The sequence below is a fragment of the Macaca nemestrina genome, chromosome 5 (genome assembly GCF_043159975.1).
Source record: "Macaca nemestrina isolate mMacNem1 chromosome 5, mMacNem.hap1, whole genome shotgun sequence".
NCBI classification, from domain to species: domain Eukaryota; kingdom Metazoa; phylum Chordata; class Mammalia; order Primates; family Cercopithecidae; genus Macaca; species Macaca nemestrina.
In genome coordinates this window covers 71,310,815-71,323,957 of record NC_092129.1, presented here as the reverse complement: position 1 = coordinate 71,323,957, position 13,143 = coordinate 71,310,815, and the positions used below count along the sequence as shown (strand labels likewise).

Below are 13,143 nucleotides of genomic sequence, written 5' to 3'. Positions count from 1 at the left end.
ATCAAGGAATAACTTCAACTTCCAAGTCTTATTATTTAAGAAATACACTTTGTGAGGCTATAGCTGCCATAGATGGTGATTCCTGTGATGGATCTGGGCAAAGTAAATGGAGAACCCCGTAGAAAGGATTCATCATTTCAGATGGCAATAAGAACATCCATGATTTGACCTGAGGAAGCAGAGCAAAATGGCCAAATAGAATTCTGTACTGATTGTTCTCCCTGCAGGACCACCAAATGTAACAACTACCTATGTAAGAAAGCGCCTTCATAAGAATAAAAAATCAGGTGAGCAATCACATTACCTGGTTTTAACTTCATACTGCAGAAAGAGGCAATGAAGAGGGTAGGAAAGACAGCTTTGAGTTGCCCACACCACTTCTTCTTTTCTATGCCCCAGCGGCAGCCACATGGCACAGAGAGAGAATCTGTGCATGTCAAGGAGGGAGAGCCCAGCAATTGCTCTGCATTGCATTGGAGCTCAGTGCTGCCAACACCAGGCAGAACTCAGCTAATGCCCACGGAGGGAGCATTTAGACAAGACCTAGCCAAACGGGAAGCTCCCATCCCAGCCGACAGAATCTGAGTTTTGACAAGCACTTGCCACCGTGGACTAAAATGCTCTGGGGTCCTACATAAATTTGAAAGGCTGTTTAGGCCACAAGTACTACACTCCTAGGTGGGGCCCAATGCTGAACTGGACTTGGAGCCAGTGGACTTGGGGGCACATGACCCAGTGACACACCAGCAACACAGCTAAAAGAGTTGTTGTGCCAATCCTCCCCCAACCCCAGGCAACACAGCTTGCAGCTCCAAAAGACACCCCTTCCTTCTGCTTGAGAAAAGAGGAAAGAGTAAAGAGGACTTTGTTTTGCATCTTGGATACCAACTCAATTACAGTAAGAAAGGGCACTGGGCAGAGTCACGAAGGCTTCATTCCATGCCCTGGTTTCCAGACATTACTAGACACACCCTTGGCCAGAAGAGAACCTGCTGCATTGAAGGAAAGGAGCTAGTCCTGGCAGGACACATCACCAGCTGACTAAAGAGCCCATGGGCCCTGAATAATCAGCAGTGTAACCAGGTAGTACACGCTGTGGGCCTTGGGTCAGATTCGGAGACAAGCTGGCTTCAGGTATGACCTAGCACATTCACAGCTGTGGTGGCTATGAGGAGAGTCCTCTCCTGCTTATGAAAAAGGAAGCAAGAACAAAAGGGACTTTGTCTTGTAACTTAGGAACCAGCATAGCAACAATAGGGAAGAGCACCAAAGAGGCCCCAGGGATACTCAGTTCCAGGCCTTGGCTCTCGGGTGTCATTTCTGGATCTACCTTGGGCCAGAGGGAGCCCACTCCCCTGAAGGGTAAGTTCCAGGCCTGGCAGCATTTACCACAAGCTGAGTTGAAGAGCCCTTGGGCCTAATGTAAACATCAGCAATGGCCTGGCAGCATTCCCATGGTTCTGTTGTGGCGGTGGACATGGGGAGGGACTTCTCAGCCTGGGACAGGGAAGGGAAGAGTGGAAAGGACTTTTTCTTATGGTTTCAGTACCAGCTTTTCCACAGTAGAACAGAGTACCACGTAAATTTCTAAGGTTTCCAACTCCAAGCCCTGGCATCGCTGGACCACCTGGGGCCAGGGGGAGCTCACTGCCCTGAAAAGAACACAAACCTGTATGGCTTCGTCACCTGCTGATCGTAGAGTTCTAGGACCTTGAGCAAACATAGGCAGTAGCCAAGTAGTGGTTACAGGGGGCCTTGGGAGAGATCCAGCACTGTGCTGGCTTCAGGCCTAACCCACTACAGTCCCAGTAGTGGTGGAGGATCCACAGGGATACTTGTAACTCTCCTCCCCCGAGTACCAGGCAATTCAGCACAGAGAAAGAGACTCTGCCTGTTTGGGAGAAAATAAGGAAAGAGAACAAGAATCTCTGCCTGGTAATCCAGATAATTCTTCCAGGTCTTACCCAAGTCCACCAAGGTGGTTCCTCTATCAGTCTGCAAGAACCACAGTGTTAGTGGGCTTGGAGTGGCCCCTAATGCAGATTTGATTGCAGTGACTAAGCACTTAGATCACAACACGCAAGTCCCTTGGAATACCTGGAAAACCTTCCCGAGAAGGTAAATACAAACAAGTCATGACTACAACTACAATAAATACCTAATTCTTCAATACCAAGACACCAGCAAACATCTGCAAGCATCAAGACCATCCAGGAAAACATGACCTAACCCAACAAACACCAATAAATTAAGATACCAGGGACCAATCCTGGAGAGACAGATATATGCGACCTTTCAGAGAGATAATTCGAAATAGCTCTTTTGGGCTGGGTGCAGTGGCTCACACCTGTAATCCCAGAACTTTGGGAGGCCGAGGCGGGTGGATCACCTGAGGTCAGGAGTTTGAGACCAGCCCGGCCAACATGTAGAAACCCCGTCTCTACTGAAAATACAAAAATTAGCCAGGCATGGTGGCACATGTGTGTAATCCAAGCTGCTCAGGAGACTGAGGCATGAGAATCGCTTGAACCCAGGAGGTGGAGGTTGCAGTGAGCTGAGATTGCACCACTGCACTCCGGCCTGGGTGACAGAGCTGTGTAAGATAACACAGGATGAACTCAGAATCATATCAGATAAATTTAACAAAGAAATTGAAATAATTAAAAGGAATCAAGCAGACATTCTGAAGTTGAAAAATGTAATTGACATGCTGAAGAATGCATCAGAGTCTCTTAATAGCAGAATTGATCAAGCAGAGGAAAGAATTCATGAGCTTGAAGGAAGCTACACAGTCAGAGGACACAAATGAAAAGAATAAAAACCAATGAAACATGCCTACAGGATCTAGAAAATAGCCTCAAAAGGGCAAATCTAAGACTTATTGGCCTTCAAAAGGAGGTAGAAGGAGAGATGGGGATAAAAAGTTCATTCAAAGGGATAACAGAGAACTTGCCAAACCTAGGGAAAGATACCAATATCCACGTACAAGAAGGTTATAGAACACCAAGCAGATTTAACTCGAAGAAGATTACCTCAAGGCGTTTAATAATTAAACTCTCAAAGGTCAAAAATAAAGAAGGATCCTCCAAGCAGCAAGAGGAAAGAAATGAATAATATAAAATGGAGCTTCAGTACATCTGGCAGCAGCCTCTTCAGTGGAAACCTTACCGAACAGGAGAAAGTGAAGTGACATTTTTAAAGTGCTGAAGAAAAAAACCTTTTACCCTAGAATAGTATACCCAGTGAAAACATCTTTCAATCATGAAGGAAAAATAGACTTTTTCAAACAAACAAAAGCTAAGGGATTTCATTAACAGCAGACCTGACCTACAAGAAATACTAAAGGCAGTTTTTCAATCTGAAAGAAAAGAATGTTAATGAACAATAGGAAAGCATGTGAAGGTGCAGAACTCACTGGAAATAGTAAACACACAGAAAAACACAGAATATTATCACATTGCAATTGTGTTGTATAAACTATATCTTTTTTTTTTTTTTGAAACAGAGTCTCACTCTGCCACCCAGGCTGGAGTACAGTGGCGTGATCTTGGCTCACTGCAAGCTCTGCCTCCCAGGTTCACGCCATTCTCCTGCCTCAGCCTCCCAAGTAGCTGGGACTACAAGTGCCTGCCACCACGCCTGGCTAATTTTTTGTATTTTTAGTAGAGACGGGGTTTCACTGTGTTAGCCACGATGGTCTCCATCTCCTGACCTCACGATCCACCCCCTCGGCCTCCCAGAGTGTTGGGATTACAGGCGTGAGCCACCGCGCCCAGCCTGTATAAACTATATCTTAAGTAGAAAGATAAAAAGATGAACTGATCAATAATAATAACTACAACAACTTTTCAATGTATAGACAAGTTTGATAAGACATAAATAAGAAACAACATGGCTGGGCATAGTGGCTCACACCTGTAATCCCAGCACTTTAGAAAGCCAAGGTGGGGGGATCACTTAAGGCCAGGAGTTTGAGACCAGCCTGGTCAACATGGCGAAACCCTGTCTCTAATAATATTACAAAAATTAACCAGGTGGGGTGGCGTGTGCCTCTAGTCCCAGCTACTCAGGAGGCTGAAGCATGAGAATTGCTTGAATCTGGGAGGCAAAGGTTGCAGTGAGCTGACAAAGTTAAAGTTTAGAGTTTTTACTCATTTCCTTTTTGCTTGTTTGTTGGTTTGCTCGTTTGTGCAATCAGTATTAAGTTGTCATCAGTTTAAAATAATGTGTATTAAGATATTATTTGAGGCCGGGCGCGGTGGCTCAAGCCTGTAATCCCAGCACTTTGGGAGGCCGAGACGGGCGGATCACGAGGTCAGGAGATCGAGACCATCCTGGCTAACACGGTGAAACCCCGTCTCTACTAAAAAATACAAAAAAAAAACTAGCCGGGCGAGGTGGCGGGTGCCTGTAGTCCCGGCTACTCGGGAGGCTGAGGCAGGAGAATGGTCTAAACCCGGGAGGCGGAGCTTGCAGTGAGCTGAGATCCGGCCACTGCACCCCAGCCTGGGCGACAGAGCAAGACTCTGTCTCAAAAAAAAAAAAAGATATTATTTGAAAGCATCATGGTAACCTCAAATCTGAAAACATTCAGTGGATACAGAAAAATAAAAAGCAACAAATTAAAACATACCAACAGTGAAATCACTTTCATTGAAAGGAAGACAGGAAGGAAAAAAGGGGGAGAAGACCATATAAACAACCAGAAAAAAACAAATAATAAAATGGCAGTAGTAAGTCCTTACTTATCAATAACAACATTTAATATAAATGAACTAAACTCAGAAGACATTGAGTGACTAAATGGATTAAAAAACATAAGACCCGATGACCTGTTGCCTAAAGGAAACGCACTTCATCTATAAAGACACACATAGACTGAAAATAAAGGGATGGAAAAAGATATTCTATGCAAATGGAAAGCAAAAAGAGCAGGAATAGCTATACTTAAATCAGACAAAATAGATTTCAAGACAAAAACTATAAAAAGACACAAAGAAGGTCATTATATCATGAAAAAGGGGTTAATTCAACCAGAGGATATAACAGAGGTTGTAACATTTGTAAATATATATACACCCAACACTGGACCACCCAAATAAATATATAATATACATTTATATGTTCGAGACCAGCCTGGTCAACATGGTGAAACCCCGTCTCTACTAAAAATACAAAAAAATTAGTCAGGCGTGGTGGTGCACTCCTGTAGTTCCAGCTACTTGGGAGGCTGAAGTGGGAGAATCACTTGAATCAGGGAGGTAGACGTTACAACGAGCCAAGATCATACCACTGCACTCCAGCCTGGGTGACAGAGTGAGACTGTGTCTCAAATAATAATAATAATATACATTTACTTTTTTTCCTTGGGTTTCTGTCACTATATACACTCATGTATCCAGATATCTAAAGCAAATATTATTGGAGCTAAAGAGAGACATAGACCCAAATACGATAATAGCTGCAGTCTTCAACACCCCACTTTTAATATTGGACAGATTATCCAGACAGAAAATCAACAAAAAAAACACTAGAGTTAATCTGCACTAAAGACCAAATGTACCTAATAGATATTTACAGAACATTCATCCAACAGCTACAAAATACACATTCTTCTCCCCAGCATGTGGATCATTCTCAAGGATAGACTGTATGTTAGGTCACAAAACAAGTCTTAAAACATTCCAACAAAAGTGAAACTATATCAAGTATCTTCTCTGATCATAATAAAGCTAGAAATCAATAGCAAAAGGAATTTTGGAAACTATACAAACACATAGAAGTTAAACAATGTGTTTCTGAATGACTAGTGAGTCAATAAAGAGATTAAAAAGGAAATAGAAAAATTTCTTGAAACAAATGATAATGGAAACACAATATACCAAAACCTACAGGATAGAGTGAAAGCAGTACTGAGATGGAAGTTTATAGATTCAAGCACCTATATCAAAAAAGAAAAACTTCAAATAAACAACCTAACAGTGCATCTTTAAGAATTAGAAAAGCAAGAGCAAACCAAACTCAAAGTTAGTAGAAGAAATAACAGAGCTTACAGCAGAAATACATGAAATGGAAATGAAGAAAACAATACAAAAGATCAACAAAATGAAAAGTTTATTTTTTGAAAAGATAAACAAAATTGACAAACCATTAGCTAGACTAAGAAAAAAAGAGAAGATCTAAATGAAAAAGGAGACATTGCAACCAATACCACAGAAATTTAAAGGCTCATTAGCACTATTATGAGCAACTATATGCCAATAAATTGGAAAACCAAGAAGAAATGGATGATTTCCTAGACACATACAACCTGCCAAGATTGAACCACAAAGAAATCCAAAAGCAGACCAATAGCAAGTAACAAGATTGAAGCCATAATAAAAAGTCTCCCAGCAAAGAAGCCCAGGACCTGATGGCTTCACTGCTGAATTTTACCAAACATTTAAAGAAGAACTAATACCAATCCTACTAAATCTATTCTGAAAAATAGAGGAGAAGGGAATACTTCCAGATTCATTCTATGAGGCTATTACCCTGATAACAAAACCAGACAAAGACACATCAAAAAAAAAAAGAAGAAGAAGAAGAAAAAAATTATAGAACAATATCTCTGATGAACATTGATGTAAAAATGTTCATTAAAATACTGGCAAACTGAATTTAACTGTGCTTTAAAGAGATCATTTATCGTGACCAAGTGGAATTTATCCCAGGGATGCAATGATGGTTGAACATTTTGAAACCAATCAATGTGTACATCAGATCAACAGAATGAAAGACAAAAGTTATATGATCATTTCTATTGATGCTGAAAAGCACTTGATAAAATTTAACCTTTCCTGATAAAATCCCTTAAAAAACTGAGCATAGAAGAAGCATAACTCAACATAGTAAAAGCCATATATGGCAGACCCACAGCTAGCATCATACTGAATAAGATGAAAAAAGAGACATTGCAACCACTACCACAGAAATTTAAAGGATCATTAGAGGCTATTATGAGCAACTATATGCCAATAAATTGGAAAACCAAGAAGAAGTGGATGATTTCCTAGACACATACAACCTGCCAAGATTGAATACTGAATACTCTAAGATCTGGAACACAACAAGGATGTCCACTTTTGCCACTGTCATTCAACATGTTTTCCACTTAATGTGTGGGAGTTAAAAATTAAAACAGCTGAACTCATGGAGATAGAGAGTAGAAAGATGGTTACCAGAGCTTGGGAGGGTGCCTGGGGGCTGCAGGGGTGACGAGGATGGTTAATGGTTACAAAAAATAGAAAGGATAAGATCTAGTATTTGATAGAACAACATGGTGAATATATCCAGTAATAGTTTAATCATACATTTTTAAATAAATAAAAGAGTATAATTGGATTGTTTGTAACACAAAGGATAAATACTTGAGGTGATGAATACCGTATTTACCTTGCTGTGATTTTTACACATCGTCTATTAAAATATCTTGTGTACCCCATAAATATATACACCTACTATATACCCACAAAAATTAAAAACAATTTTTTTTTTTTTTTACAAAAGCGACATTCATGATTCATGGGAGGAGGTCAAAATGTCAGCATTGACAGGACTTTGGAAGAAGTTGATTCCAGCTGTCGTGGATGACTTTGAGGGGGTTCAAGACTTCAGTTGGGGAGGGAGGAACTCCAGATGGGGTGGAAACAGCAAGAGAACTAGAATTGGAAATGGAACCTGAAGATGTGATTGAGTTTCTGCAATCTCATGATGCAACTTGAATGGATAAGGAGTTGCTTCTTATGGATCAATAAAAAAAGTGGTTTCTTCCAAGATCAGATGAGATTGGGCACAGTTAGGGTGGTATGGCCGTCAACAAGAAAGTGGCTTCTTGAAATGGAATCTACTCCTGGTAAAAATTCTGTGGATATTGTTGAAATGACAACAAAGGATTTCAAGTATTACATAAACTTAGTTGATAAAGTAGCAGTAGGGTTTGAGAGGATGACTCAAATTTTGAAAAAAGTTCTGTGAGTACAATACTCTCAAACAGCATCACATGCTACAAAGAAACCTTTTGTAAAAAAGAGTCATTGATGCTGCTTAAACTTCCTTGTCTTATTTTAAGAAATTGCCACAGCCACCCCAGACTTCATCAATCACCACTGGATCAGTCAATGGCCTTTCATATTGAGTCAAGACCTTCTACCAGCAAGAAGATTATGACTTGCTGAGGCCTAAGATGATCATTAGCATTTTTTAGAAATAAAGTATTTTTAAATTAAGGTATGCAGTTTGTTTTTCTTTAGACATATGCTATTGCACATTTTATCCACATTAGTATAGTGTAAATAGAACTTTTATATGTACTGGGAAACCAAAAAATTTGTGATTCACCTTATTGTGATATATACTTTATTTTAGCGGTCTGGAACCAAATCTGTAATATCGCCATGATATGCCTCCAGATCCCAAGTTATATATTTAAAGCTGTACAAAGGAGATTCTATCAAGAGGGGATTCAAAAACACTTCAGAAATCATTGGCGGGAGATGTCCATGGGTATTCAAGTTTTTTTTTTTTTTTTTTTAAATTTAGGAATTAGAAAATGCAGTTGGGAGCTGGACAGATGACTTGACCCAGTTGACGCTGCTGAAGGACACCCTCTCTGCCTACATCAGTGCTGATGATATCTCCATTCTTAATGAACGCATAGAGCTTCTGCAAAGGCAGTGGGAAGAACTATGCCACCAGGTAAGACAAGTTCTACAAATGGAATTATCTTGATGATGGAAAACTGGGAGTTGAATTTGAATGTCAGATGGCTTAACCCACATGTGGACCCATCCCATCATTCTTAGTATGGACAAAGGAAGAACACTGTGGTTACTAAAAGAACGTTTCAGATGAATATATTTATATTTTGCCACATTTTAGAACAACCTAAACTAGATTATTTTCCTTTCACTTTCGCTGACTGGCATAATATTCTTAAGAGAAAGCACCATGTTATGGTTCACATTTGTGATTTTGCTGGGTGGATATACTTGAAACATGAAAAATTGTTGTTGCATTTGCAATATTAGCTAATACTGTGAAGCTGGCTTTGTACAGGGAATATTTATTATCACTCTTAATTTACTGTAGTTGTTTCCTGGTGGTTAATATTCATTTATTTTTAGTCATACTTTATTCATTTATTAAATACCTTCTATGTGCACAACATCTTAAAAAAGATCCCAGATTGACTTTGAGTTGGAAATGAAAGGGAAAGATTGGTGGAAAGGCAGCGAGAAGAGATCCTAGGCAAAGAGGAATAGCAGATTCAAAGGCTCATAATGAGGAACAGACCCAAATGCCTTGAGGTTATGCTCTTCAGGAAGTGGGGCCTTGTCTGTGTTGTTACTTCTATACCCCAGGTGCCCCTGCCTGGCACAGAATAGGCTGTGATATATCTCTGTTAAATGGATCAGTCATCTTAATTATTGTGATATTAACAAACTGTAATAAATGTCCTTACCATCAAGTTTAAACTTGATCTGAGACTAAAATCAGTCTAGGAGAATGTGTACGGTTAAGAAGAAAACCAGGCATAAACAGGTCAAAACAATATATAAAACTGTATAAAGGACCCAGGTGCGGTGGCTCATGTCTGTCCTCCCAGCACTTTGGGAGGCCAAGGCGGGTGGATCACCTGAGGTTAGGAGTTCAAGACCAGCCTGGCCAACAAGGTGAAACCCCATCTCTACTAAAAATACAAAAATTAGCCGGGCAGGGTGGTGGGCGCCTGTAATCCCAGCTACTTGGGCGGCTGAGGCAGGAGAATCGCTTGAACCCGGGAGCTGGAGGTTGCAGTGTGCTGAGATCGCGCCATTGCACTCCAGCTTGGGCGACAAGAGCGAAACTCCATCTCACACACACACACACACACACACATACACAGAGAAAAAAAACTGTATAAAGATGTAAGCAAGCTAAGGTTACTGTGGATGGCAAGGAATAAAGGAAATGTTTCTTGAGATGGATAAATTTTGAATTGAGTTTTGAGAAGGGGAGCGAAGGAGATAGATTGATGGGAGGAAGCAAATGAACATGCTGACAAGGTGGCAGCTGGAGCAGAGGGCCTGGCTGGAAGAAGCTGCTGTGGGAAGACTGAGGAAGGGGCTCTGCTGTGGGAAGACTGAGGAAGGGGCTGTTGAGAGGGGACTCTTATGTCCCTACTCTTATGTCCCCACCAATTGTACTGCCCTGGGATCTCTTTTGTCTCCCATCCTCCACATTTTCTCTAACTTAGGGATGCTTATCCTCATCCTTCAGGAACCATTAGACAGAGTTTAAGAGGCTCAGAGCCTCTTGATTTATGTGATATCAACAAGAAATGTATTTCCAGAAAAATTTCTCTCTGTATATTTAGGTGAAAACCCAGGTTTTTCTCAGTCCATGGACTAACAGAAAGCTCTGGAACACACATGGTAGATGTGTGAGCAGTTTCCTATGAATATATACTTTTTAAAAAGGGGGACACATATAAGAGATGGCTTTCACCAACATGTGAATGGTTTGAGTTCAAAATGAATTTAGCTACTTTCACAAAGCTTCATTTTCTCAGTGAACACAATGAGAAATTTACATGGAGTTACTCATAGAGGGTGGTAATGTTCATCACAACGCTTCATCACAATGATGCCTATGAAGCCTTCAGAGAGATATTTTAGAGATTGGATCCTATTTGCTTCAAACCTGCCACAAACTTCCCTCCCCAAAGACCTGGATTATGCCACTCTTCCTGCCGACCCTTTCTTCCCTTCTAATTTTCTTCTTCTTCTTCTTCTATATTTTATTTTTTTGAGACGGAGCTTCACTCTTACTGCCCAGGCTGGAGTGCAATGGCATGATCTTGGCTCACCGCAAACTCTGCCTCCCAGGTTCAAGCCATTTTCCTGCCTCAGCCTCCCGAGTAGCTGGGATTATAGGCATGCACCACCATATCCTGCTAATTTTGCATTTTTAGTAGAGACGGGGTTTCTCCATGTTGGTCAGGCTGGTCTCGAATTCCTGACCTCAGGTGAGCCACCCACCTCAGCCTCCCAAAGTGCTGGGATGACAGACATGAGCCACCACACCCGGGCTTCCCTTCTAATTTTCTAACCTGTTTTCTTTTACATCCTGCAACCCCTCCCATGTCATTTATGAATTCTTGGCCCTCAGTATGTTCTTGGTCCTCTGAACTCTCATTTCTCTTTTGGTTGTGCCATAATGTGGCATTGTATTATTTTTTTTAATGTTCATGACCTCATTACAAGAATATGAGGACTTTGATATGCAAAGACCATTTCTTTGTATCTCCAGTGTCTATGGTAGCTAAGTGTTCATGATGTATTGTTTATAATTAAGACGTTAGGGCATTTCTTCTATTTCTTCGTAGTTATGTTTCTCTTAGTGTAAAATAATGACAAGATTTCGAATATTTTGGAGGTCAAGAAGATTGTGGTTATGCAATATTTTTTGATTTAGGAAAAACATTTCGTAAAAATGCCGTGGAATTATTGTTATTATTAATTGCTAAGTTAGTCATTCATGTGTCGTAAAATTGTTCTCCAGACTTAGATATATCTAGACAACCATCTGAAAATATATTTCGAAAGCTGATGTTGATCATGCGATATGCTGTAAATAGATTAATACCTTGCACCTGTGAGTAGACTAAGAATTGAAAAAGAAACAGCAAACGGAATACGTAGTGTTTTTAGAAACTTTCCATGTTGAAGTGTCTTAATGCTTGAAGCTAAAGCATACTTATCTCATATTATTAATACTTCACTCTGAAAAATAATATTTAAACCAATGAGAGTGTAGTCATGGGTTTGATCAGGGTGCCAGGATGTATGTAACTCTAAGGGGGACATAGATTGGTTTCTAGTTCTTGAGTTAGTTGTTTCTGCTGAATTTCTGTCAAGTATGAAACCACAAAAGGAAATGAGCTTGCGCCTATGTCTCGTTGTAAAAGTCAAAACTTGAGTTCAACGGAACATCCCTACTAAGGAGCAAGTAGTCTGTTCCTATTCTGACCGAAGCAATTGACGAGGAGTCTGGAGTACCTGGGACTGGCCATGAGAATGAGGGAGAGAGGCCGTGAGTAAACATTGCAGGGCAGAGTTAATATATTAAAGTATCTGTTTTCAAGTAGATACCCCAAATGTTTTGTTGTGCCTGTGTACAGCCAGAGCTTCTACTTGTTTTTATTCCTGTTTTGGTTTGTAGATTTGTGTGTAATTCTAGCTGAAATATAAGTATGTGTCATCATCGTAATTGCTCGTTGTTTTGTCAAAACATCATGGTAAAAATATTTCAACCAGAAAAGGATGTATTTCCTGTTGAGCTGCTGCACACTCTGAAAGTTTTAGCTGGTGCTTCTCAGCTGTTGGCAATGCAATGTATTTGTGCCCTTGCAAAAACATAAATATGTGCTAAGCTGATAAATAATTTGAGGGTTTCATCTGAATCCAAAGAAAGAGATGGTAATGTTTACTTTATATTTAGTATAATATAGTAATGTTTACTATATATTTAGTTTAATATTTAGTATATAGACTAAATATTAGATGTACAAACCAGAAGGACAATGCCATCGCCCTTATGAATGCACATCTCTTGAAAAGCATTTGGCCTTGGTTTGCACCCAGTGCTTGTAACCTCACTGTGTCTTTTTTAAGGTACAGCTCCGTGGTAAGAAAATGAAAGCAACATTTTCATGGTGTGTGATAAACGCTAGGGATATAATATATATTTTATATATCTATCTATATCTGTCTGTCTATCTATCTATCTATCTATCTATCTATCTATCTATCTATCTATGTATAATCCAGCTGCTTAGTGGAGATATTGAATACATGAGTGTCAAGGGAAGAAAAAAATTTTAAACTTAAGTGATGCCCTGTAGTCGTGTATAATAGTACTAGTAGCTACAGCATAGTAATGGCCAGCTGTTGTCAGGTCTTTAGTATGTATCAGTCAATTTTTTTTTTCTTTTGAGACAGAGTTTCACTCTTGATGCCCAGGCTGGAGTGCAATGGTGCGATCTTGACTGACTGCAACCTGCACCTCCTGGGTTCAAGCAGTTCTCCTGCCTCAGCCTCCTGAGTAGCTGGGATTACAAGC

The 13,143-nt window shown here is 40.2% G+C and overlaps 1 protein-coding gene across 20 annotated transcripts in view; it reads left to right on the top strand.

Moving 5' to 3' along the window:
• LOC105489042 (spectrin repeat containing nuclear envelope protein 1) overlaps positions 1 to 13,143 on the top strand; it is a 536,331-nt gene that overhangs the window by 456,266 nt on the left and 66,922 nt on the right. For 18 of the 20 annotated variants that reach the window (XM_011753636.2, XM_011753647.3, XM_011753641.2 and 15 more), the window contains one exon: positions 8,581 to 8,736. In XM_011753636.2, coding sequence (XP_011751938.2) covers positions 8,581 to 8,736 — 156 coding nt within the window. Of the gene's footprint in view, positions 1 to 8,580; positions 8,737 to 11,928; positions 12,115 to 13,143 lie in introns of those variants that run through there. The other 2 variants (XM_024795162.2, XM_024795163.2) reach the window with 2 other exon arrangements.